The sequence below is a fragment of the Anopheles coustani genome, chromosome 3, assembly GCF_943734705.1.
Source record: "Anopheles coustani chromosome 3, idAnoCousDA_361_x.2, whole genome shotgun sequence".
Lineage (NCBI taxonomy): Eukaryota > Metazoa > Arthropoda > Insecta > Diptera > Culicidae > Anopheles > Anopheles coustani.
Window position 1 is genome coordinate 21468133 of NC_071288.1, and position 27084 is coordinate 21495216.

Sequence of the window (27084 nt, forward strand, 5' to 3'; positions counted from 1 at the left end):
GTTGTTAACTAGGAAATCATAACTACAAATCATGACCTATCCACGGATATTTGTGTTTAAGGTTCGCGGCAAAAAATTTGGAAAAATTCATGAACAACTTACTGCAAAACCAACCGTTGTTCGAAGTGGATGCCATTTTGACCGTACCAGAAATCCTCATGAGGCCATCATCTTCTGACGCGTACAGCATTATGATCAATTCAGTTAAAGATTTTCTGTTAAGGTAGGTATACATTAATTGGTAAGAGATACAAGCTAAGGAGCACTTCTTTGTCAATTATCTTCAAGGGAAGTCTGTTTGAAGATGGTTATTATATTTTCTATTGATCTTTTTTTTATCTACCAGGCTGAAGAACTTCAAACGATGGATGGCTGAAACGTGCTTGCCCTGTCCGGTGACAAAGTGCGAAGGAAACGAGTTTTACTTTACCTTTTTCGAGGACGTCGTTCAGGTAAGTGTGGAGCAAGTTTTAAAGTTTTTATGTCAGCTTGTAATGGTCATTGTTTTGACAAACATACTGGTTCAACCGACCAGAAGTGGAAGCGATTTTGTGTACTTAGTTTATGTTCGGCCAACTAGCTCAAGAAGTCAAAACACTTGAACTCCAAAAGCTCTACTGACCCTCTCCTCCGACTGGCTGAAAACTTCCTACTTTGTGTTTATGTTAGTTTATGTAACGATGGATGTTCTAGGCAAACACTGTGACGGACGAAGGATGTTATTTGCGCTATCAAGTCAATATTTTGCTATGCAATAGAATTTAAATATTGCCCTCTTTTCTAAACTAACACTGCTAAAGTGTGCAGCTCGAGCGAATTTTGACGTAGCGGTTATGCGACAACATCGGCCGTGCTTAATCCTTCGTTAGATGTTCATGCTACACAAATCAGACACGAGCATGATAAATCAGTGGCTCAACGGAGTATGAAAATTAATCAAGTTTTTGTTTCATTTCTTTTGCGTCTTCTCTCTGTAATAGATCCCACGTGTCTGCGAGCTGGTCATCAACCTGCAACAAACAGTTCAGAATTTAGTGACCGAGGTTCTTTCTTATTTAAAATGGTAATATTTCTTCGTTCCCTTACATTGCTATTATCGCAGCAATTGGACCGTGAGTACTACGATGCAGGGGCGTGCAAAAAAAAGCACGTTGTTTGAATAGTACCACCGGCCTTGCCTGCACACAAAAAGGTTTATTATGAATCGTAAATCACTTTCCGACATTCATCAGCCACCCCTCGTATTAACGTACCTTCGTTGCAGTTGGCAGAAGTATCGCAACCTTTGGATGTACGAGAAAATGAGTGTTTGTGAAAAGTTCCTCAACCAAAACGTTTCGCTGGCGCAACTGGACGAGAAGTTTATTTACTACACGCAGATCGTAAACGAGCTCGAGCGGCACAAGCCGTTCCACGATATCAAGAGCATCCGGGTTAATCTAAAACCGCTGATTAAGGGCATTGTTGATCATGCGGTCGAGTGGCGCAACACTCTGGGGAACATACTTGCCGAGAGAACCCGCCAGCAGATGGTGGCCCTGCACGAGCATATGATGGTGAGTTTTGTTTTTGGGTGCAAGTGCAACGGTTTGACCCGGCCTGGTTTTACTTGCAGAAATTACGTGTCGATTTGGATAAGAACGTGAAAGAGTTATCACACTTCAAGACGGTCATGCAAACGATTCAAATCATCCAATCTACCACGTTGACTGCAGAACTAAAAATACACGAAATGCAGGAAATATACAGTATTCTTGAAGAGCATCGTATTAAGGTGAGCGAACGCGCACAAAAGGTAAACAAAAGAAGCTAACCAGTTTTTGGAAAACGATCTCCCGCAGTTCCCTCTCGGTGACATGATAATGGCGTACCATTTGGAGAAACGATGGAAAAAACTTTACCACTCAGCCCTTCTGCGGTCCACCAAGCTGCAGCCGACGAAGGCTAAATTTGCTGAGATCACACAAAACGAAATTGCCACTTTTAATGGCGAGGTACCTTATTCTTCTCATTGACCCTGAAAGAAAGTGCCTCCAATTAATATTGATTGCGTTTATTTCAGCTGGCAAAATTCATTACCAAGTTTAGAATGGAAGGACCCGGCACGGTAGGGCTCGATTTGGACCGAGGTGTTGAGCTGATGGCCACTTATGGGAAAGAGATCGATTTAATGGACCGACAACGCATTGAACTGGGTAAGTGTTGTTTAGATACACTCGAATGTACATTTGCATTGAAATTGTCTGTTAAAAATATTTCTCCATCGTTTTGTCTACTCACAGAAAATGCAGAAAAGCTCTTTGACATCCCATTAACGGACTACGAGGACTTTTTGCAGTGCAAGCGTGAGTACGAGGAAATACAGGTGGTAAGTGAATTATGTTTTGCCGATTCTTTGAATTTAAATACACAATCGTACCTTCATGGTTGAGGGAATGAGTTAATTATTCATTTAGTCGAACTATTCTTCAGAAGACATGCAATCTTTCATTCCCTAGGTATTTTGGCTTCATTTAATTGTTTTTTCCCAAACCCTTCTAGGTGTACAAGCTTTATGTGCAGCAAAAAATTGCTCGAGAAAAGTGGTCCCATACATTGTGGGCCAATTTGAATCCCCAGGCATTGCTCGAGGGTATCGACAATTTCATGAAGGAGTTTCGACTACTGCCGAGGAATGTGAGTGCCCGCAATATGCTTGTCAAGTGCCTAAAATTAATCAAATTCTACCACTGAACTCCTCGCCAATACAATAGATTCGCCAAGCGGCCGTTGGTCATTCACTGGACACGAAAATGAAACAGTTCAAATCGTCCATCCCACTGATGCTGAGCCTGAAAGACGAAGCGCTACGAGAGCGCCACTGGCAGAAGCTAATGGAAAAAACTGGTCAACATTTCGACATGTCACCGGACCGGTTCACGCTTGACAACATGTTCGCGATGGAACTGCATAAGTATCAAGTGAGTGGGGATGGTCCGTTTTTTTCTATTTCTTTCCCCAGGCATAACCACACCGGGTGGCACCCGATGTTACTTTCCCGGGTTGATTGATGGTGGGTGGCTTCTTGTGTATCAGAAAGTAACATAAATAATTACTCTTGTGCTGTCACAAAAGTAATTATTATGCTGGAGTCGTTCGGGAATGTTGAAAAATATCTTGACGAGCATCATATGAGCTTACACTCTACTGTATGGATTGTATTTATTTTATATGTTTCCTGCTAATGGCAAACGTAAAAGGATATTGCCGAAGAAATCATTAATAACGCCATCAAAGAGCTAGCCATCGAGCGCAGCGTGCAGGAAATAGCCGATATCTGGAAACGGATGTCGTTCAACATGGTTCGATATGAGAAGAGTGGGCGAATGCGGGGGTAAGCAAGGAATAGATTGAACAGACTGCTGGATTCGATCGACTACATTTGTTCATATATTTTCTACTTGTTTTTAAGACATATACTAGGTGCCACGGATGAAATCATGCAAGTTTTGGAAGAGAACTCGATGAATCTTCAATCTATGGCCGCATCTCAGTAAGTGTTTGAATACAGTTCAACAGGCCTCCTGCTGCATGTGGTTGCAATAACGAAAGACTAAGGTCATTCAAAATCGTCATACCATGGACGAAATAAATCCGCTCAATCTTCTTTATTCCTCAGATTTATTGGTCCCTTTATGCCCACGGTTCAACGGTGGGAGAAACAGCTAACACTCATTTCGGAAATCATCGACGAGTGGGTCAGCGTGCAGCGGAAGTGGCTCTACCTTGAGGGGATATTTAACGATGGTGATATAAGCAGCCAACTTCCGGAGGAGGCGAAAAATTTCAACACCATTGACGAAGAATTCCGTGAGGTAAATAACGTGAACCGTGTAGAGTGGACAATAAAACGGGCCCTTCCCTGCCTACGTTATTCCCCTAATTGTGAGCTCTTAACCGCACATAAAGGAAAGCCTCCTTTTGTGGGTAGGATTAGATACCTCCGATGTGAACGTGGATTTAACAAGCGGCATAACGGTTGTTAACGTATTGACGTTATTTAAACTTTTAAAAATTATTTCCATGAGCTAACGAGCAATTGATCTTTTGCACAAAATTCCTTCCTAGTTAGCTTTTGGATTATTTCATTGCTTTTGTTATTTTCTCTAAATCTTCTGTTTGTGCATCTGTACAGATCATGGCAACGAGCACCGCTAATCCGTTGGTCGTCGATGTATGCCTCGTTCCGGGGCGGTTAGATGATTTCCTGAGGCTCGGAGTGGCACTTGATGGATGCCAAAAATCGCTCAACGACTACCTGGAACAAAAACGACGCGCTTTTCCCAGGTATGGTTTCGAGCAAATCGTCCATTCTTACACGTTATTTATTCACACCGGCGGCGCTGAATATTTCACGATCCCTAGCAGTGACTCTGAAACATTCCGCATCTTCATGCGCATTTCCCAATTTCAGATTCTATTTTATATCAACCGATGAGCTGCTATCAATCTTAGGCGACAGTGAGCCAACGTCCGTCCAGGAGCACATCATAAAGGTGAAGTTTATTTCCGGTTTCTGGATGGGCTCGCTTTCAAATCTCTGGGGCAACGAAGAACAAAAACAAAAAGCAACTACGATAAACGCCCAAGTTTATACCACTCGTTCGCAAGCTGTTACCGCCCAGTTCCAATTACTTGACATTCACGCCCGAATTTTCACACTTGCAGATGTTCGATAACATAAAATCTTTACGATTCGCTAAAGATCGATTCGACACGCCAACTGTAACGGCCATGATTTCCAGCGAGGGCGAAGTGATGGAATTCGAGAGTCCTGGTAAGTGTATCATCGTCATCGGCGTTTCCGGTCAATTCGGCTCCGTTACACCGGCAGCTACTGGCATGTCGGTTTGGTACAAAACGGGTGTGGCACAGCACGGGTGGAAGGGTCTGTCACGTGTTGGGCTCGAACATACTGGTTCAACATTCCAGTGCGTACCGGAAGCACCGATGCGTTGGGGCAGGAGATATTTCACAATTTTTCATTTTATTACCTCACGTTCTGCGTCACGCTGGAAGTTTATTTTATGGCTCCCCAAAAAATGTATCAATCGGATGCCGGAGGGCGGCCTTGAGGGAGAAGCTGTGAATGCAAACGACTAGTACATGGGGAGTGTAGGCACGATCAACAGAGCCTTGTGGCTTTTGTAAAGGCCTACCGGGCCTGGTGGGCTGGTGCTGGGACGTTTTTACAAAAGTTTCTCTTTATTGATTTCCATTTGTCTCCGCCGACGTTCAACAGTGCCCGTAAAGGAGCGGGTGGAAAATTGGATGAACGAAGTGCTGAAGGAAATGCGTCGCACCAATCGTTTCATTACGAAGAAAGCAATCTACCATTACGGCAAGGATCGCGAGTTGGCCCGGTAAGGCAAGGCGCCTGCACGTCGGAGCATTACATGCGATGCACGTCACTATCCTTACCCTTCTAACTTACCCATTCCATCTTCATTAGGCCCGATTGGATTATGCAATACCAGGGCATGATTTGCCTGGCGGCGAATCAAGTTTGGTGGACGGCCGAGGTGGAGGAAGTGTTTGCCAAAGTGCGCCGCGGCAACAAACGTGCGATGAAGGAATATTTGCAAGAGCAAAATCGGCAGTTGGATGAATTAGTGCTGAAAGGTAAATTGTACTGCTGTACCATGAAAGTTCCCAAGTAAAACCAAATGTGTTACTATCTTGTTTCAAATCACCAGTCCGAGCGAATCTCTCGTCAAATGACCGGCTCAAGTTCAAGACGATTGCTACAATTGACGTTCACGCGCGCGACATTATCGAGGGGTTCGTCCGCGACAGCATTCTGGACGCGCAGGAATTCGGATGGGAAAGTCAACTCCGGTAAGTGCGGAGATTATTCAAATGAATTTTTCTACTAATGCTTCACTTACACTAATGCATGGAATTTTGCTAGGTTCTACTGGATAAGGGAGATGGATAATTTGTTCGTTCAACAGTGTACAGGTAAGCTCATAATATTTTATACCTAGCGTCTTCCCGTCCAATGCTCAGCTTAATCCCGCATCGTTGGTGTATCGGAAGTAAATATGCACAGCCCGATGTGTTAAGTAAGCTTGGTTACATTAGCGTAGTGATCCGATTTCAACCTCTCTTCTACCCCTCAACCAACCAATCTGTCACACGATTCGGTTCCTCAGAAAACTACTTCAAATCCTGTACTAATTACATTTCGTTCTTCGATTGCTCTTCACCATTCTTGACACTCGGGCCTAAAACCATCATCTCGATCTGAATCCGGTGGATGTGTGTGTGGCCCTGCTCAACGTCATCGTCCCGACCATTAACGTCGAATTCGGACACGGATTGATTCGAAACCATGCGTACACCCATTCGTGCCATATGGTGCCGGGAACCGTTCGGAACTCGGAATGTGGAACACCGTTTTCTGACCCTGATGCTGCCTGCTGCTACTGGATGGTGCTCCGGTGACAACGATGCTGTGATAGGAAAATTCGATTACGGATACGAGTATATGGGATTAAACGGGCGGCTCGTTATTACGCCATTGACTGATAGGATATATTTAACAATCACCCAAGCCTTGACGATGAATTTGGGCGGTGCACCAGCTGGTAAGCGATAATCGACGAACGCATCCCCGCCAATGTATTTGTGTATATGTGTGTTTATGTGTGTGGATGGGTGAAAGTCAAAGATAAAGTCGTTGTTGCGCGCATTCCCGGCCAGGAGTCCTAAGTATGGTTTCCAGTTTAGAATCAGTCTGAACGCTCCCATCCTAAACAGCCGCTTTAACCACGGGCTTCTAAATCCTTTCCAAAACTTTGACCATTGTGCTAGCAAAGCACAAGAGGCTCTGCTAATCTTTCCACGTACAACCACCCGTCCGCCATCGTCATTGTGTGCAGAAGTAACGGGGCACTGAAACCTTTTGCTGCGTGGTCGGAAAATGCTGCCTCGTGAGCAATTATAGCGTGCTTTTGTAACACACAGCGCTTATCGCTGGGCAGCGTTGGTTCGTTTATTTATCTAGCGTTCCTAGGTCGTTGCCTAACAACACACTCATGCTTCCCTTTTTCTCCGTTCGCATACGTGCAGGTCCCGCCGGAACTGGCAAAACTGAAACAACGAAGGATTTAGCGAAGGCACTGGCACTCCTCTGCGTCGTTACAAACTGCGGCGAGGGGATGGACTTCCGCGCCGTGGGAACCGTCTTATCAGGTATGTTGCATAGCAGACAGTACAGCTTGGGTCTTTTGCAGGTTTTTGTTTGAGTAATGCTACCCAAAGGCGTCCTTTCTGTCTGCATAGGTTTATTATCAAAGCTAACCATTAATGATTAAATGGTCTAACTGGAAATGATTTGTGCAGATTCAAAAACCTATTATTTGTAGCGTTATATTAACGATTGATTACTCGATTTTATGCACCTTTTTGAAGAATGAGACTCCTTCCGATGCATAGTAGGAGTCTGCAGTATGCACGAGCTGGATGCTGACAACGAAAACGCAATCGAATTACGCTGGTACCGAGCATACTATCCCACTGAAAGCCCCGGTCGAGCTTTACCTCATTAAAATAATCAAATTGAATCGGAAAATTTATTTCTCAATTTTACGGTTTAACAGTAATCCGCAAACTAAATATCTGCTGATCAGATAACGTGTACCGCATGCAGCACACCTAGCAACTACCGGCCATGCTTGCATCCCGGCCACACGACCGGAACCTCCTCGACAATACTCGGAAAAGAGCGGCCAGCGCTGCACTGTTATCGGTACAGGCGGTTTAATCCATCTTATACCCAGTACCCCTCCCTCCCGTTTGGCAGCGGGGTCGTAAAGTAACGGGTCCGCACTATACGGGAGCAATTCGTCCCGATGATGGTTGATGATTGTGTTGCTACGCGAATACCGGGGCACGTGGGGGTATCCCATCCTTAAAACCCTTCCATAACTGCGGTTACGCACGCTAACACGGCGGTATATGGCGGTAGGGACTTTACACCTTTTTCGCTTTGGCGGGTGCGAACCTGTTCGGTTTGGCTGTCACCCCCGCACCGCAGTCAAGTAGTTAAGCCCCTCGGTAAGGAAAGACGCACACCAAATACATCGGCACCAATCAGTAATCGGCTTTCGTTTGATAAAACATACAAATTGCGCTACAAATAAAGCGTGCGTGCATCGGAATGGTGATTCAATTTAATGCAAACCGCACGCCGGAGCGGAAACCGTACCGTGTGCCGGTGCTGCGGCCAACAACTGGCGAAACAAACGTGTCCGGTTTGGCTATTGGCTCGGTTGGTAACGATTCCGTTCCATCGGGCTGTATTTTCATGGGTGTTTATTTAAATTAAGTCGAAACGCTAGAACCTACATTTTGCCTCCTAACCTGGTCTGCGTTGGGGACGGGCTGTTGCACTTACCGGATGTATTTGTTGCACCAGGCATCGAAAATACAACCCGCAGACTAAGCACAGCGCTCTCGGAGCTCGCAAGCATGAAACACTGAACCTGTTGAAGAGCTTCGCAAAGTGATGATTTCATTTGCACAGGAAACGTGGGAATTGCAGTAGTTATTACATTCTTCTGATTTGCAGGAAAATTTTGCGCGTTGGCTAGGCAATGCTGAATAATTACAATTGTACACTAAACCATGCAGGATTGATTGCGTCAGAAATTGTTGACCACATGCTATTGCCTTTCGTCCAGTGAGTAATACATTTACAACTACTTCCAGGACTCTCCCAATGCGGCGCATGGGGCTGTTTCGATGAGTTCAATCGTATCGACATTTCGGTGCTCAGTGTCATTTCGACACAGCTGCAAACCATTCGCACCGCACTGGTGTCCCGTGTGGACACTTTCATCGTAAGTAGTTCCGACGTCGTTAACTTCACATCACATTCCTAAGCGCCTCCTTTCATCCCGCTTTTCCCGATTGCCGGCAGTTTGAAGGCAACGAAATTCAACTCGATCGAAAGGTCGGCATATTCATCACGATGAACCCGGGCTACGCTGGCCGAACGGAGCTGCCGGAATCGGTGAAGGCACTGTTTCGACCCGTCACTTGCATCATGCCCGACCTGGAGCTGATCTGCCTCATCTCGCTCTTCTCCGATGGCTTCACCACCGCCAAGGTGCTGGCAAAGAAAATGACCGTCCTGTACCGGATGGCGCGCGAGCAGCTGTCCAAGCAGCACCACTACGATTGGGGCTTGCGTTCACTAAATGCCGTCCTGCGGATGGCGGGCCTCAACAAGCGGAAGTCGCCCGACAGCTCCGAGGCGGCCACGCTGATGCGGACCCTTTTCGACATGAACTTTCCCAAGTTTGTGTTCGACGATGTGCCACTATTTATGGGTTTGATAAAGGTACGGCGAGAAAGTTTTGTCAAACTATTCGTATGCTTGTTTTTCATTTGAAAAAGCACTCACACACACGCCTGTTTGCTTCTGAAGGATTTATTTCCAGGTGTGGACTATCCGCGTGTTGGCTATCCGGAGTTTAACGAGGCCGTTCGACAGGTGTTTCTTGCGGACGGAAATGTTATAATTCAGAAACAGGTAAAATGGCAAACTTTGCTGAGCGTATCACTATGTCATTATAAACTTTTCGACGAATATTGTGGTTTACTCCGGATTAGATGGACAAGGTTCAGCAGTTGTACGAAACGATGCTGACCCGGCACTCGACCATGGTGGTTGGCCCTACGGGAGGAGGGAAAACCGTTGTGATAAACACTTTAGTTAAAGCCCAGACCAGCATCGGACTACCGACGAAATGTACCGTGTTGAATCCAAAAGTAAGTATAAGTTAATTCTGTAATTTGTTATCGATCGAGCTGGTTCGACTTTCGATGAATTAATGTTGATTTTATGAAATTAATAGTGCTGTTAAAAATTTAAAATAATAACAAGAAACTATGACTAACACAAATCTGTTTTGCCATTGTATGGTTTCCTTTCCCTCAATTCAAATCAGTGGTTAGGATAGAAATTCAGTTGAAAAAAGTGCATTAGCAAGATAGTTTTCAATTTAATTATCTACCTCTTTTTTACCAGCATACCTTTATTTTATCTTCGATGCAAATGAAGACATCATAGAGAAAAGATATTGATTAAAAAACTTCACGGGTTGCAATTACTTTAGCAAAATTACCTCACGAACGAACGCATTTTTTGTTATATTATTTGTAATCACCTTTTATGAAATCCTTTTACGAAGTTCAATGCAACAAACTGCAACCAAAATGCGGTTCCAGATTCTGTCTGGCATCGATGAAATGATGAAATCCAATGAATGAACGATGCTTGAGTATATGAGTTTTTACCAATAGGAGCTATCCGATCAAAACAACTTGTTGAGAGTTCGGTTGCCAACCAACTCGTTGCATAACATTTCGACCAGTACTTGGAATCTGAAATGCTGTAATCAATGGCAAAAATGAATTTCGATTTCTAAAATGCAGCTCCTCGGTACGATATGATATCGGAAAGCTTTGCTGGTAGTCCATATGGTTACCGAAAAATGAATACCATGCATGGTAGCAGAGAATAGGCAGTCCTCTTATGATCTCGCAACGCTGTAGGAAATGTTTCAGCAATGTTGTTGAATGTATGAATCTTATCCCATTTATTCGCATCATTCCGGCTGACCAATATTTCCCAACGGGTTTTGTTGCCCTCCGCTCTCTGCAGGCCTGCTCCGTCATTGAGCTGTACGGCTTTCTGGACCCCATGACGCGCGATTGGATCGATGGGTTATTTTCAAATATTTTTCGCGAAATGAACCGACCCACGGACCGGGACGTAAGTATTGCATTATGAGAAAACTTCCACAACCACTGCTTGGCGTGGCAACAAATAAAATGAAAGGAAAGCAATGAAGTAAATGAATACTGTATACCCACTCCAGGAACGGCGATACGTTTGCTTCGACGGGGACGTGGATGCGCTATGGATCGAAAATATGAACTCGGTGATGGACGACAACAAGCTGCTCACGTTGGCAAATGGCGAGCGAATCCGGTTGAACAGCTACTGTGGGTTACTGTTTGAAGTTGGTGACCTGGCGTACGCTTCGCCGGCAACGGTATCCCGCGCCGGAATGGTTTACCTGGATCCAAAGAACCTGGGTTTTGCCTGCTATTGGGAGCGCTGGCTGCACAAACGGTATCCCGAGGAACGCGAAATTCTTCAGAAGACATTCGATGCAATTGTACCGTGTACGATCGATTACATTCTAGAGGGAGTGGACGGGAATAGCCAGGAGGATCCGCTGGAACTGGTGGTACGGCAGACGAACCTTAACATGGTGGTCCAGCTGTGTCAGTTTTATGATGCGCTATTTCCGATGAAAACCACCGCCTGTTTACACGACGTTGATGTGGTCGAATGTGGATTTATCCAGTGTCTCTACCTCTCGCTCGGTGCCGCGTTGCTCGAAGAGTCACGTGTTCGCTTCGACGGGTTCGTGAAGCGCAACCTTCAACTGATGGCCTGTGAGGACACGCAGGAACGCCCTGCCACCGTCGGTCAGCTTCCGTCCCTGAAACCGACGCTGTTCGATTACTTTTTCAGCGTTGAGCGCAAAGAGTGGCACGCCTGGGAGTGGGTCATCCCGGAGTACATCCACGACGCTAAACTTAACTTTAGCGACATTCTCGTGCCAACCATGGACACAATGAAGATAGAGAAAATATTGGGCATGATGAACAACGTAGGTAGAAGCGTAAGCTAAGAAGCTTGACGTTCTGTGCTAATGTTTTCTGTTGCTTGGTTTATGTTAGGTCCGGCGCCCGGTAGTTCTGGTTGGAGACCCGGGCACCTCGAAGACGGCCGTCATAACACACTTCCTGCGGCATCTCAGTCGCGACTCGTTCCTGGTCCTGAATATCAACTTTTCATCGCGCACCTCGTCGATGGACGTGCAGAAAACGATCGAGGCCGCGGTGGAAAAGCGAACGAAGGATATTTTTGGCCCACCGGTTGGCAAGAAGCTGGTTACGTTCATCGACGACATGAACATGCCCCAGGTAGACAGCTACGGCACGCAGCAACCGATCGCGCTGCTCAAGCTGCTACTGGAACGAGAAGGAATGTTTGATCGGACTAAGGATTTGAGTTGGAAAAAGTTCAAAGATATGTGTAAGTGCCCACCTTTTCTATGCTGGTTGGACAAATTCCGATTTGACGTAAATCTGTATTCCCTCCGCTCTTCTTAGCATTCATCGCCGCTATGGGTCGCGCCGGTGGTGGTCGGAACGAGGTCGATTCACGTTTCGTATCAATGTTTTCCGTGATCAACATACTGTTTCCCAACGATGACACGCTGCACCATATCTACATATCCGTGCTCAAAGGACACCTGCAGTCGTTCGCCGGAGAGCTGAGCGAACATGCCCATAAGCTGGTCAGCATAACGCTGGCGTTGTTCAAAACGCTCGTCACAAAGCTGCCGCCAACGCCGTCAAAGTTCCACTACATTTTCAACATGAAAGATCTGTCACGAATATTTGCCGGCATGCTGCAGATTCATCCAAGTTTCTTCAAGGAAACGCGCCACCTCGTGCGTGTCTGGCGGAACGAGTTCTCGCGAGTCATTTGCGATCGTCTGATAAATGAGCATGATCAGCAGTTCCTCGCCGAGCAGATCAGCGAGCAGATCATGGAACAGTTTCCCGTACCGCGCAGCTTCCGGCACACGGTTCAGGGTGATCAGCGGCAGGGACGGCTGGAATCGCGCATCAAGAGTGCCGTCGTAGAGCTGTCGATCGCTCAGTACGCACTACGCAACCCACTTCTCTTTGGTGACTATCGAAACGCGGTAAACCCGGCCGAAGAGCGATTCTATGAGGATCTGCTCGACTACGAGGCCATCTACTTTCTGTTCCAAGAAATACTGATGGAGTACAACGAACAGCGAACGAAGATGAGCTTGGTTTTGTTTGAGGATTGTCTTGAGCACCTGACCCGAGTTCATCGGACATTGAGGATGCATCGGTACGGGAACATTTACCGGTTGACCCCGAACGGGTAATGGATCAAATTTTAGCACATTCTATATTCGTTTGAAATTGTTTCCAGTGGCCACGTCATGCTGGTAGGAATTGGTGGATCGGGAAAACAAAGCATAACGCGCCTGGCAGCGTTCGCCGCCGGTTGCGATATCTTTGAAATCCTTCTCAGCCGCGGCTACAATGAGGCGTCATTCCGCGAGGATCTTAAGACGCTGTTCTTGCAAGTTGGAGTAAGAAACAGCAAAACTTGCTTTATTTTCAAAGCAGCTCAAGTAAGTGGACGGAGGGGGGGAAGCCGAATGGGGGCTCAAACATTTTCAATTTTCTCAGCGGGATATCCGGACGAAAAACAAAACTGCGTAGCCGGGAGCTTATTTTACCATACCGCCATACCATCTTGCTCCGCCGTACCATTTCCTTTGAACTCAACTTGTTTTCTTTCCGTTTGCTTTCGTTGCTCCCGCGGGGTGGAATAGATTGCGGAAGAAGGATTTCTGGAGTTCATAAATAATATTTTAACCACTGGAATGGTGCCAGCCCTGTTTACCGACGACGAAAAGGATCAGATAATTGGTCAGTGCCGGGGGGCAGCGCAGGAGAGCGGCTACGCGACAAGCAAGTAGGTTGATGGTATTTATTACTGAGCAGAACTTTTCCCAGCTGGCACGCCGGGCTTATTGGCTTCGTGCGGCACCAGCCTGTAGCTACTGCTGCTGCTAGCGCTGATTTCCTGTCGCTTCTCATTCCGACGCGCCATTTTAAATCCATTTATCGTGTCCTGGGTTTTCTCTTTCCACCGTTCGCCGTTGCCGCACGCGACCAGGGATGGCGTTTGGTCGTTTTTCCTCGATCGGGCAGTCCGGAACCTGCACGTGGTGCTCTGTATGTCGCCTGAAGGGGACGCGCTACGCAACCGGTGCCGCAACTTCCCCGGACTGGTCGGCAGCACCACCATCGACTGGGTCTTTCCGTGGCCCCAGCAGGCACTATTCGCAGTCGCCAAAGTTTTCCTCACCGACCATCCGAAGGTAACGAATTATTGCGAGTTATTAGGGTTATGAAATGGTAGTTTCTATTTTGTTTTATTTTTAGATTCCGGAAAATTATCGAGAGCCTATCATTGCACACATCGTGCACGTGCATCAATCCCTTAAGGACTACCTGCTGCAATACTTAATGAAGCTACGACGGAAGAATTTTGTTACACCGAAGCACTACCTAGATTTTATCAACACATATTTGAAATTGATTGGTAAGTAAATGTGTTCCTTAATTACTCTTCGGTACTATGTTCTTTGCATCAATACAAAGGGCTATAGTATCACTAATCACTTTTTCTCTCTAGAAGAAAATTTATCACTCAACAATATGTTGGCATACGTAAAAAAAGCTAAGAAAGATACAACGTTCACGCGCTCTTTTCACACTGCGAACATTTATTACGCCAGACGAATTTCATCTCTCATCCCTAATTTTACCGGAAATCTAATGTGGCAACATGGCATGGCATAGTTCAGGGTGTACACCCGTATCAATTTGTTACTATGGCGGACTGTCAGGACTGCTGTCAGCAGCAACCATCGTGGATTCGCAGCGCTGTCTATCAAACGTCTCAACACCCAGTGAAGCGTCCATCTTATTCGGGCGGAATTTTCCTGGTAGTAAAATGAGTGGGGGTCAGGAAGCAAAGAAAAAAAAACGGACCGGAAAATAATCCAAAAACGTGCGAATGACTCGTTCCCTCTTATCCGCCTCTCGTAGCGGACTCCGGTTTGTCCATAATTAATTAGCAGAGCATTATCCGGAATAATCGATCATGCCGTTGTTTGGGCCGCTGAACTAGCTAGCAGTTCGCCGGTGAACCTCCTCGTGGCATGGTTTCTTCTCCGTCGGCCTAAGACCCCAGCGCTTGTACGTAGGTCTCGCTAGGAAAGAGCTTAGTCACATCAAGCAGAAAGACTAATATGTGCTATAATCTCACAGCCAAATTTTCTCGCCCCACCCACCGGAACTCTATCGGTTCGTCGTTATGGGCCATCGGTTCGTGTTTCGTACACCTACTTTCTTTTTGATCCCCTGATGGGTTCTTTCCGCTCCGGATGTCACTTCTGGTGCTGGAGCTGAAAGTGAGGACCGATTGCACGGCCCACGGCGGCTCCGGGCCCTGTAGCCGTATCGTGCTATTCACCCTCCGTAGGGCGAGAGTGTTTAAGCATGATAGCTACCGACAGGGACAACGCAGCCTAAGGGACAAAGGGCGAGAGAGCCGAACATGGGAAAGTAAATAAAATAGTACACCGCGCGTGATAGGGATGGCAGTCCAAAGAGAGGGAAGAAAAACAGCTAGCAGGAGCGGGAGAAGCGAGATTGACGGGACGGGTGAGGGGGGAAAAATACGGCAAGCGGCCGACCAAAATAAATGTTCATCTTTCATTTTCAATTTGTCACGCTTCGCCAGAGGAGAAAGATAATTTCATCATGCAACAGTGCTCTCGACTATCGGATGGAATCGAGAAAATTAATGAAGCCTCACTTCAGATCGATCAATTGAGTATCATCGTTGAGGAGCAGCGGAAAAATGTCATCGAAGCGGCGGACCGTTGTGAATCGATGCTCGCCGGAATTGAGACGTGTAAGTAAAGAGAACCGTTCGCCACCGTACCCTGCAGAACGGAGAAGTTGTGTTCCGAGCCTCGTTGGTTCCTCGTTTAGTGGGTTGATGAGTCGTAATTCTATCGCTGAGAGGGGGATGTGTGTTTCTATTTTTATTTTTCATATCTCTCTCTTTGCCTCGCGTCCGCTGCAGCCACCGAGAAGGCTAATGTTAAGAAGCTGGAAGCGTCGGAAAAATCGGTCGAGGTGGAGCAGCAGAAGAAGATTATTACTGTTGAAAAGGCGGAAGCGGAGGAAGCGCTAGCAGCCGCCCTTCCCGCTCTGGAGGTCGCTCGATTGGCTTTGTCGGATCTGGACAAATCGGACATCACCGAGATTCGCAGCTTCGCTACACCGCCCGAGCCGGTGCAGGTCGTTTGTGAGTGTGTGGCCATCATCAAAGGATACAAGGACATCTCGTGGAAAACGGCCAAGGGCATGATGTCGGAGGGAAACTTTTTGCGTAGTCTTCAGGAGCTCGATTGCGACGCCATCACACAGAAGCAGGTTGCAACAGTGCGAGCCAACATGAAGGTACAGGTTCATTTGATGCGGCTTATGCTGTGTGGAAATTAACCACCTATTCGCTATTCGCAGAGATCTCAAAAGCTGGAAGAAATGCAAAACATCTCGAAGGCCGGCTACGGCCTGTTGAAGTTCGTACGAGCCGTGCTCGGCTACTGCGACGTGTTCAAGGAGATTAAACCGAAAAAGGACCGCGTTGCGTTCCTAGAATCGGAATTGAACGGCCAGATTCGGCTGCTGGTGAAATTGAACAACGAAATCGGCAAGCTGGAGAATGAGCTGGCCGAACTGAACAGTAAATACGCCAACGCGATCAAGGAAAAGCAGATGCTGCAGGAAATGATGGAACAGGCGGAACGGCGTTTGCTAGCAGCGGACAAGCTGATATCGGGGTTGAGCTCCGAGAGGGACCGCTGGGTGATTGATCTGGGCAAGCTGCGGGTGGAGCGTACGAAGGTCATCGGAAATGCGCTAATGTCCGCTTCCTTTCTGGCCTACATGGGACCATTTTCGTGGGAGTTCCGGAAGGCGATTCTCTTGGACGATTGGCTCAGCAGTGTGGTCGAACGAGAGGTCCCGTTCACCGAACCTTACAGCGTCAACGGGGCTCTTTCGAGCGATCTGGAGCATAGCACGTGGACCTCGGAAGGACTGCCACCGGATGAGCTGTCGGTACAGAATGGAATACTCACCACGAGGGCGTCTCGATTTCCGCTCTGCATCGATCCACAGCAGCAAGCGCTGTCGTGGATAAAGAAGCGTGAAGCGCCAAACAACCTTAAGGTGCTGTCGTTTAATGATAAGGACTTCCTAAAACAACTTGAGATGGCCATCAAGTACGGCACGCCGGTACTCTTCCAGGATGTGGATGACTACATCGATCCGGTGATAGACAATGTGCTGGAGAAAAACGTCAAAGTACAGGGTGGCCGCCAGACTGTTACCATCGGTGACAAAGAGGTGGACGTGGACGCTAACTTCCGGCTCTATCTGACCACCAAGCTGGCGAACCCGAACTTTGATCCGGCCGTGTATGCAAAGGCGCAAGTTATCAACTACACGGTAACAGTGAGTGGGCTCGAGGATCAACTATTGAGTGTGGTCGTGCGATCTGAACGGTCCGATCTGGAAGAGCAGCGCGAAACGCTCATTGCCGAAACGAGCGCCAACAAGGCGTTGCTGCAAAACCTTGAGGATTCGCTTCTGCGTGAACTTGCGACATCGACGGGAAATATGCTGGACAATGTGGAACTGGTAACGACGCTCGAAAGCACCAAAGAGAAAGCGGCCGAAGTGTCACAGAAGATTGTGCTGGCGGAGCAAACATCGAAAGAGATTGATCACCTGCGTAACGGATACCGACTTGCAGCGCAACGTGGTGCGATTCTGTACTTTGTGCTCTCGGACATGGCCGCTGTCAATGCGATGTACCAGTACTCCCTCAGCTCATACCTGGAGGTGTTCGTCTACTCCCTAAGGAAGGCCGTACCGGACAATGCGCTCTCGAAGCGGCTGGATAATATCATCAGCACGCTTACACGCAACGTGTACGAGTACGGCTGCATTGGCATTTTCGAAAAGCACAAGTTGCTCTACTCGTTCCAGATAACGATTAAACTCGAACAGACTGGTGGCCGGTTGTCGCAGGCCGAGATTGACTTCTTCATCAAGGGTAAGGTTTCGCTGGAGAAAACGGACCGAGCCTGTCCGGTCACGTGGATCAGTGAGAAAGGCTGGCAGGATATTGTGATGCTGGCCGAAATGTTTCCGGAGAAGTTTGGAGATTTACCCAGCCATATTGCAGGAAATATCTACGAGTGGAGTAGTGTAAGCGAACCGTTCGTTTCGTTGAGAAGGTTTAATAGTATTTGAAAATTATGTTCTCATTTATTTTGTTTTTAATCCTCATAGTGGTACGATACTGATGAAACGGAAGGATACGAATATCCAGGGGGTTTTGAAGAACGAATGACACCGTACGATGTACGTTCGTACCAAACCACGTGAGAACAAAAGCAAAGGCTAACGCTCACTATTCTTTTTCTAGCACCTGCTGCTGATGAGATGCCTCCGCGTGGACCGCGTGTACCGGATGCTGAACAACTACGTCTCGCAAACGATGGGGGAAGAGTTCATCACCCCACCGATACTGAGCTTTGATTCGATCTACGAACAATCAGCGGCAACCACACCGGTGGTGTTCATACTCAGCCCCGGGTCCGATCCCACCAGCGACCTGATGAAGCTGGCCGACCGCTGTGGTTTTGGGGCTAGCAAGTTTAAACACATCTCACTCGGCCAGGGCCAGGAGAGGGCCGCGCTGCGGTTACTCCAGCTCGCCCTCGAGCAGGGTTTGTGGCTGATGCTCCAGAACGGCCACCTGCTGATCAGCTTCATCCGGACGCTGGAGAAAATCATCGATTCCATCGAGACGCCCCACCCGGACTTCCGCCTCTGGATAACGACCGACGCCACGCCGTCCTTCCCGATCGGTATCCTGCAGAAGTCGCTGAAAGTCGTTACCGAGCCGCCGAATGGATTGAAGATGAATTTGCGAGCCACATTTTTCAAACTGCGCCAGCAAACGCTGGACTCCTGCGCTCACCCGGCCTTCAAGCCATTAGCATACGTGCTGGCATTCTTTCACGCCGTGCTACAGGTAACCTATGTGGACTTATACCTCAACAGATAGAGTTATCTCTGTGTTCGCTCACTTTCGGCCCCGGTGTGTGCAGGGCTCTTTAGTCACATGAAACCACTTAAGTCATTGCCATCAGCAGCGGCATCTCATGTGCGGCACACGGAGCGTGACGATGAGTTTCTGCGAAGGGGTAGATGTAAATTTCTTTTCTTGTGGTAATCCCTCATGAATAATAAGGGTCATGATGCGTTTTTTTCTCCTTCTCTTACATTCACTTCCATCCACGCAAATCCTCTAAATCAGATAACGGGAACTCCACTCGACTTCGCTCCACGAGAGCAGTGCAAACTTTGCGCTAGGAGCGCAAATGGGCATAAAGCTGGAATTCGGGCATATTTCACATTTCCGTAGAACTCAGATTTGTGCTGGTTCAACTGCATTATCCATGAGAATGGAAAGTGATGGTTTGTGGAGCAAGGAAAAACGGAGAGCTGTCTCTGAAAATGATTGAAGTTACGATGCATACGATTACCATCTTGTTTTTTCCTCGGTCTCGCTTTCTGCTTGAACAATATATCCCTACTCGTATGCGTTTCCACGTCCTGGCGGGTGCCGGAGGCAAATTTTGTCCCATTGGTGGATATTATCTTTCGTAAATATGTTGCTAGACGTTACCGTTTTACCACAGTAATAGAAGTAGCGGACAGTGATCGTCCCCAGTTTCTTTGGCATCCCATTCACTGTTTCAACTGTCTTTTAAAACAGGAACGGAGGAAATACGGAAAACTGGGATGGAATATTTGCTACGACTTTAACGAGTCCGATTTCAACGTGTGCCTGCAGATCCTTGATACGTACCTGACAAAGGCGGTCGACTCACGCGACGGTCGCCTACCGTGGAACAGTCTAAAGTACTTGATTGGCGAGGTGAGTGTCGCTCGAGGCGTTTTCCCCCAAGCTAGTTGATGAAATAGTAATGCTGCCATTTTGATGATGTGCTTGGTATGTATTACAGGTCATGTATGGCGGGCGAGTAATAGATGACTTCGACAGGCGCGTGGTGAAAACGTACATGGACGAGTATATGGGCGACTTCCTGTTCGATGCATTCCAACCGTTCCACTTTTACGCCGACGAGACCGTCTCGTACGCCCCGGTTGCGGTATCTAACCGGGACGAGTTTATTGGTGCGTGGTAACCTTGCCCTGAAAACCTGTTGTTTATTTACGTGCTGCGTACTCACTGGCCATTGCGTTTTTTTGTTTTTCTTATCCTCCCCCGTCTGGTGCTCAATTTCAGTCGCTATCGATAAACTGCCCCTCAACAATACTCCGGAAGTGTTTGGTTTGCATGCAAATGCAGAAATCGGTTACTATACGACGGCGGTGCGCGAAACTTGGACCCACCTGATTGATTTACAACCGCAGACCGGTAAGTGGGGCAGGAAATGGATGCTTATGCAGCAGCGATTAACGATACCATTTCAGCGGTATGCAGGATGAGTGGTTTCCATTTGTGAAACTTGAGTCTACTCTCATTTATTGTTCATGTAATACGACAATTGAATCAATGGCGACAATATCTCCCTGTCCACTAAAAGTTTTCATAATAGTTAAAGTGTTTTTTTTTATTAAATTTACTATATCTAATTGCTTGAAAAACTCTACAACACAATTTATAATTTTATTTAGATCGTTTTAAAATTATTAACTAGGATACAATAATCTGTTGTTCAAGACACCCAAATACGCGTTAAAACTAATTGAATTTAATTTTAAGGAAGTTTCTACAACTAAGAGCTACAAAATCAGTTTAATAGCAAATTCAATTTGTTACATTTTTCTATATCATGGTCAGTTCTTCCTATTAAAGTCATTTTATTACAACGATCCTTTGGAATAGTTTGCATGGGAAATCAATGTGTACACTCTGTACCGGTAAACAATGGTATGTGCGAAAATTTGCAAATGTAATAGTATTCTTTTTATCATGTAATTCGTTTCGGTTAATTTTTTTTTCCAATTATCTACTTTTAGTGTTCACTTTAATGTTTTCATAAAGTCACACTTTTATATAGTAGAACTGTAGCACACAATTTTGAACAAAAGCACAAAAAATCTAAATATGCCCACGCACGCATTAGTTATTTTAATATGAAACAGCCGTAGCTCTCCACGTTCCAGAATCGCGTTCTAAGGAAATGAGCATGTTTTGTTGATTGATGAACACGCCGCGCTCATGCTAGCGAGGATCACGTTACGTTCCCTGCCCACGAGCAGTAGGTGCTATCACGTAACTTTTTGACCATCAATCACACTTGTCGACGACGTCGAGAGCACGCGGTTTACGCTGAGTCACGGCTTTGGCACATGTTTGCAATTTTACGCCTCACCAATGACAATATTGGCACCGAAACTGCACTTCCCCTGCCATTTGCTCCTACCGTTCACTCTCACCCGTGACTGCATTTGCTTCGCTCCCCACTTTGCAGGATCGGACACGGGCGGCATCGGGCGGGACGAGTTCATCGACAGGGCGGCCGTGGACATCCTGAAAAAGCTGCCGAAGCCGTTCGATATCTGGCGGGTGAAGAAGGCGTACCAGGTCAACATAACGCCCATCTGCGTGGTGCTGCTGCAGGAGCTGGAGCGCTTCAACCGGTTGGTGCAGCGCATGGAGCATACACTCCACCAGCTGCGGAAGGCGCTGGCCGGCGAGATCGGCATGGACGCGGTACTCGACAACGTCGCTCATGCATTATTCAACGGCCAGCTGCCGGACGACTGGCGCAAGCTGGCCCCGGCCACCTGCAAGCAGCTCGGCGATTGGATCGAACATTTGCTGGTAAGTAGCGCCCCCCCCAGTCCCGTGTCGCCATGCGTCAACACATCCACGACGCAACCGGTGCCGGTGATGACGGGGAGCCAGCCCGCCAGTGGTAATCGAAACGCGTTTCCGTTCCGTTTTCTTTCCCGGATGCGCTAATGATGTGCCCGTGCGTTTGTACCGCGCGAAAAATGGCAACCACCAACGCCTAAACCGAACACCTCCATCTCATCCATGGCGGCGAGCAGCGAAGATCACAGCAGTATAAATATTGGTCGGTGTCGGGCGAACCGCTGGTGATGTGGCTGTCCGGGCTGCACATACCGGAAAGTTATTTAACCGCGTTAGTTCAGGTAAATTAAACAAACAGCATATAAATTACACACCGGCACACCGTGGCCGTGGCGGATGCGGCCCGCTACAACGTATCGTGTTTGAATTTGACCACGAGCTGCAGTAATTAACTGAGCAGCAGCAGGAAGGGCGGACGGAACGTGCGGTGAGTGGATTTGATCTGGAGGATGATTATGTGGAGCAAACGCGTCCACCCGGTTTCCACTTTCCCGGATAATCCAATCCTCCCGCGCGTCGTCCATAAGCTCAAGGTGTTCCGTTACACACTACTGTTCAAGCAGTTTTGTTGAAAACCGGAGCTTATCGGTTTCGGTGCCGTCCGTACTAGCTTTACCTACACTAACCAAGCTCACCCTCAATCCGCTCCCTGGCTAGTCCACTCTATTTTGCAAGCCCATTCTCGAAGGCGTTAAAAGGTGGACTTGTGCCCTTTCTGCCCAGCATAATATGTTTGAAGTAAACACTTGATTTGTTTAGACAATTGGCCTATGGGTAGTGTTTATCTTTATCCTTAACAAGTGCAGCACTTCTCTCGAATGCAGATAAGATGGTGGCTTTAGATCCACTGTGTTGGCATTTGTGTTTTGAAGCCTGTGCTTGAATGTATACATTTTCATTGATTTGATCAATTTCGATCCATTTCGATGGATTTTAAACTGCTTGTTTTTCTTTGTCCTGCGGGTGTAACATTCAATCTTCTACGCCCCATCAACATAGCTCTGGTAGAGCATTTAATCTTCCCAATTTAATTTATACTCTCCCCCGTACGATTAGCATACGGCTACCGATTGCTGCAGTTGTCAGAGTTGTTTTTTTATCACTCATTTCCCCTTTTCAGATCGCTTGCCGAAAGAACAACTGGCCCCTGGACCGTTCGACGCTGTTCACCACCGTCACGAGGTTCCTGCGCGAGGACGAAATCGAAGAGCGGCCCGAGGCGGTAAATCAATTTAGATTAATCTCTTTCTCGACGATTTCATTAGATCCGGGGCGAGATTAGTACCCACTCTTGTCCGCATTAGCAAGCGAGCGGGGGAGATACATAAATCTCGACTGCAACGTTTCGCCTTCGGCCAAAGCCGACAGTTCGAGTCCACAGCGAAAGTGCAATTCGATTGGCAACCGGGCCGTAGATCCGTAGATTCGTTCCTAGCGCCATCGCACACACGCTCCCTCCTTGCCGATGAGTCCGGAATACATGCACGAGAACACCACGCAGGCGTTGGTGTCAGTTCAATTGAATCAAATCACTTCCCCGTAGCCGCCTGTGGTGCTGAAGACATTTTTCTTATCCCGTGATGGTGATTGCCAGTGCCACTTGACACCCTGCGTGGCCCCGCTCGTCCTCGCGTATCATCGGTTCGATTCCTGATGAGTATCGTCGGTTCAATACCGGACCTGATTCGCTTATCTTTCCTGGCCAAGGCGGCAATGGAAGCAAAATCCAATAAGACGGAGGTGCCTCGGGAAGGGATGACGGTTTCGGATTTGCAGTTTGCGAGCCTGGTGGCCAGATTGACGGTGCGCGGTGGGGATCAATTCTGACTGATTGAACGATGTGTAATATCCTTCGAACGAATCTCCTGTACTGCTGAATCGCCGACAATGAACGTTCTCCGATATTCCGACTGGTCCCATTATTTCAGTAAATATTGTTGACCCCAAAGACAGTGGTGTACGATGGTGCCAGCACAACAGCTGATGCTGTGTGTCAGAAGTCGTTTGTTGGTTCGTCGAAGTAAAAGAAAGCAAGCCACACCAAATTGCTATTTTCTCGCCGTGAACTGGCACTAGACAAGAGATTGGTGGTTGGTTGGGAAGATAGTTCTCTACCAACGCACCGAGACCGACTTGACCGACTCTAAAGGAAAAACTCCAACCGACCGGTGGAAGTTGGTGCTCGGTGCTTACCAGCTTTCGCTACAGCGTGCGCCGGATACCAACATTCGTCGTATTCCCAGTCGTATGCAATTTGTCTTATTTGTACGTCCATCGTTCTCTCCTCGGTGTTTTCTTTTCCGTTTGCCGCTGGCTTGGTACCGGAACGGATGCTGCGCTGGCCGGGTCGGGCGCTTGGATGATGCTGATAAATGCAGGGCTGCTACGTGACCGGTTTGTACCTCCAGGGGGCACGCTGGGATCCGGAAAACCGATGTCTGACACGTTCGATACCGAAAGTGCTGGTCGAACCGTTGCCCGTCCTCTCGATTGTCCCGATAGAAACCCACCGGCTGAAGTTACAAGTAAGTGAAGCGGCTCCTTGCCTCCTTCCTTTTTATATATTATTTGATTATGTTTTGCTGCTGTCACACGCCGGCGTTTGATAAACATCTCGATTTATTTCGTGCTTCGTGCAGCTTTTCTCAATCGTATTGCGTACTTTCATTTCCCCTATCATTTTGTTGTGGATTGTGCCCGGTCGAATCTTGTTCGATTTACCACAGATTTGTTTTCTGTGGTTAAGGTGTTAATTGAGTAAACGGTCACCGTTGTTACATTATACTTTTTTTTTTGTTTTGTTCACGTTTTGCCTTTCCCCACAGAACACATTCCGGACGCCGGTGTACACTACCTCGGAGCGTCGAAATGCTATGGGCGTCGGTTTGGTGTTTGAGGCTGATCTGCGAACGGAAGAACACGAAAGTTTGTGGGTTTTGCAAGGCGTTTGTCTGACAATGAATTTGGATTAGTATTTTAGGTTTTTGCTTTTAACAATACTTGTGAAAATTTCAAGTCCTTTCTAGGGTCATAGCACAACTTGTCAGAATAAATAATAACTAGCTACATTGATGAATAATATGAACAACATTGTAAACGTATATTCTGTTCCCTTTAATCTTTTCGGTGTAACGGAACTGAAAGGTGTAACGTATGCAAACAGTAATTTGTAAAGAGGGAATTAATGGGAGTCGAACAAGTGAACGCGTTCAATGCTTTTGATTTAGGAAGCAGCAACCAGTTTTATTCTAATGAATTAAATTATATTATGTTCATTTATTTTCATTTTGTTTAAACAATGTAGTTTTTATCAATTTTTCTTCTCGTTGGAAATCTTCCAAAAAGCGAGTCAAAATCACACTGCTCAACACACGCTTTCCTTATCTTTTGAATTTTGACCAACTTCTGCTTCCGTTACAATGAAACCGCGGTTGTGCGAAGCGCCTGCGCACTTTGTTGCAGCACACTGTGCCACAGAAATCATCTGTGTTTATGAAAACAGTCTGGAAAATCGATAACACCATTGCCTGGTGGCTACGGTGACAGTGACAGTGAGGATAGCGTAAACATAACATATTTCAGGGAAAACTCTCTCTAAAATGCCCGTTTTGCTGTGCTATTTTGGACAGTAACCTAATCCCGAAGCAGAATGTTTATGGACGACAGTGGCATCGACAGCGGAGACAGGCTGGAGTCGCTGCTGATTGACGAGCTCGGCACCTTCACAGAAGGCCATCACGTGAAGGACACGACGGTAAGTGGTCGAATGCGTGAGAAGTGGAGTTGTGTATAAGTGCGTGACGTTGTTCGATGCATTTACGCTTGTAGCCACCAGCAGCTGGCAAGGCTAGCGTCGATTCCGATGCGGAAAGTGACATCTTCTCGAAGCTGCACGACTTCGATGTGGTGTTTGAGGATCCGCACGAAAAGTTGCAGGATCCGGCCCGGGCTGCAGCTGCCGTTGCGGCTGCTCCGGTTCCAGATGGTGCGTACTTCCCCGCCGGACGACGCGAGCATCCCGCGGGGCGGAAGGTTCTCGTGAGCGACAACAGTACCGACTCGTTTACATCCTCTTCGGCGACTTCCAATGGTGGTGGTACTCCGATGGCAGCACCCGGGACGGGCAGTGTGGATGATGGGTCACTGGTGCGTGATCACAATGGCACCGCCCAGCTGAGCACCTGTAAGATTTTGCAGCGCAAGCTGGAGTTGAAGGTGGAACGGGCCAAACGTAACTACAAACAGATGTATCATGATAACCAGGTGAGGCATTTGACAAACTGGCCGAAGGGTTTTTATTAACATTATGTCTCCATTTTACTTATGAACAATTTTGCTAGGAATCGGTCGAACGGGAACCGAAGATAAGCAGTCTGATACCAATCTCCCGGCTCCCGATTCCTGCCTGCCGGGACAGTCATCAGCTCGTCGATGTGAACACGGGTTTCAACAGCGACGACGACCTTGAGAACGTATCCTTCTTTCCACGGGCACGAAAGACGAGCGGAACGCAGGCCCGGCAGGAACTGTCGGACACCTTCAGCATCCAGGAGATGACGATCGAGTCAGACAACGACGATCTGGACTTTGAGCAATGTCGCAAGCTGTCGGATAGCAAGGGCTACCGGAAGATCCTCAATCGAAGCGGCAGTGGAGGGAGCGCAGGGGGTGGACCGGATGACTATCTGGACAATGACACGCTGGACGAAGACGACGACTCGCAGAACTTGGAGCTACTACCACCGAAGGGTGGATACGCACTGAAGGAGCGATTGCGACGACTGTTTTGTTGCTGCAGGAAGGACGACTTCCTGTGATAGCGGAAGGGCACGCGAGGGGCCGTTGCAAGATGGCTTCGCTGCTGTTGAGTTTCTTTTATTTTAGTATTTTTTCTAGTGCAAAATGCGGGCTTCCGAGGTGCTAGCGTCCACGCGTTCCAGGACGAGGCGGAAGCTTAATACAAATATTATCAATCTGCTGAAAATATACATAACGAAGACAAACTAATCGCTGCATAGAGGCAAAAGTTTAAACACAAATGGCCACCTCCGCGTGTTGTTCAATGTTTGTGTTATGTTTGAAAGATTTTTGTCCGTTTTTGTCGTTCCGCTAAAACATTCCTACCCATTTATCAGCATGCAACGGAAATAAGAACTCATTTTATACATTCACATTTTATTTCGTTTATTATTTTCTATCCATTTAGATGGCAAGGCTGTTCCTCGTTACAACTTTAGCTCTACGGTTTAGCACTTTTTGTAGGTTGATGCTTGAAAATAAATTATTTACAGTAAGCAAAAGACGGCAAAGAGAATGCTACAGGAAATTCTACC

The 27084-nt window shown here is 47.2% G+C and overlaps 2 protein-coding genes across 2 annotated transcripts in view; both read left to right on the forward strand.

Moving 5' to 3' along the window:
* Nucleotides 1-24723, forward strand: part of LOC131259503 (dynein axonemal heavy chain 10) — a 38073-nt gene extending 13350 nt beyond the window's left edge. Inside the window, exons 22-68 of the mRNA XM_058261008.1 lie at nt 62-223; nt 347-452; nt 981-1063; nt 1265-1556; nt 1616-1774; nt 1842-1994; nt 2063-2195; nt 2283-2368; nt 2542-2676; nt 2754-2960; nt 3240-3373; nt 3452-3532; nt 3659-3854; nt 4175-4326; nt 4454-4535; nt 4708-4816; nt 5282-5402; nt 5492-5661; nt 5736-5877; nt 5951-6000; nt 6504-6629; nt 7114-7236; nt 8755-8885; nt 8966-9388; nt 9476-9580; nt 9661-9819; nt 10715-10825; nt 10932-11735; nt 11806-12163; nt 12241-13018; nt 13103-13307; nt 13512-13654; nt 13859-14063; nt 14128-14287; nt 15494-15667; nt 15842-16221; nt 16285-18039; nt 18124-18195; nt 18260-18871; nt 19619-19780; nt 19869-20040; nt 20153-20284; nt 21345-21697; nt 21928-22032; nt 22872-22973; nt 24130-24276; nt 24577-24723. Of these exons, the coding sequence (XP_058116991.1) occupies nt 62-223; nt 347-452; nt 981-1063; nt 1265-1556; nt 1616-1774; nt 1842-1994; nt 2063-2195; nt 2283-2368; nt 2542-2676; nt 2754-2960; nt 3240-3373; nt 3452-3532; nt 3659-3854; nt 4175-4326; nt 4454-4535; nt 4708-4816; nt 5282-5402; nt 5492-5661; nt 5736-5877; nt 5951-6000; nt 6504-6629; nt 7114-7236; nt 8755-8885; nt 8966-9388; nt 9476-9580; nt 9661-9819; nt 10715-10825; nt 10932-11735; nt 11806-12163; nt 12241-13018; nt 13103-13307; nt 13512-13654; nt 13859-14063; nt 14128-14287; nt 15494-15667; nt 15842-16221; nt 16285-18039; nt 18124-18195; nt 18260-18871; nt 19619-19780; nt 19869-20040; nt 20153-20284; nt 21345-21697; nt 21928-22032; nt 22872-22973; nt 24130-24276; nt 24577-24723 (10897 nt within the window). The remainder of the gene's footprint in view (nt 1-61; nt 224-346; nt 453-980; nt 1064-1264; nt 1557-1615; nt 1775-1841; nt 1995-2062; nt 2196-2282; nt 2369-2541; nt 2677-2753; nt 2961-3239; nt 3374-3451; nt 3533-3658; nt 3855-4174; nt 4327-4453; nt 4536-4707; nt 4817-5281; nt 5403-5491; nt 5662-5735; nt 5878-5950; nt 6001-6503; nt 6630-7113; nt 7237-8754; nt 8886-8965; nt 9389-9475; nt 9581-9660; nt 9820-10714; nt 10826-10931; nt 11736-11805; nt 12164-12240; nt 13019-13102; nt 13308-13511; nt 13655-13858; nt 14064-14127; nt 14288-15493; nt 15668-15841; nt 16222-16284; nt 18040-18123; nt 18196-18259; nt 18872-19618; nt 19781-19868; nt 20041-20152; nt 20285-21344; nt 21698-21927; nt 22033-22871; nt 22974-24129; nt 24277-24576) is intronic.
* A 583-nt stretch (nt 24724-25306) lies between these two features.
* Nucleotides 25307-26764, forward strand: LOC131259505 (uncharacterized). Its single transcript, XM_058261010.1, has 3 exons — nt 25307-25512; nt 25590-26014; nt 26092-26764. Exons 1-3 carry the CDS (start codon nt 25401-25403, stop codon nt 26566-26568), a joined length of 1014 nt encoding a protein of 337 aa, XP_058116993.1. The 5' UTR covers nt 25307-25400; the 3' UTR covers nt 26569-26764.
* Nucleotides 26765-27084: the final 320 nt, after the last annotated feature.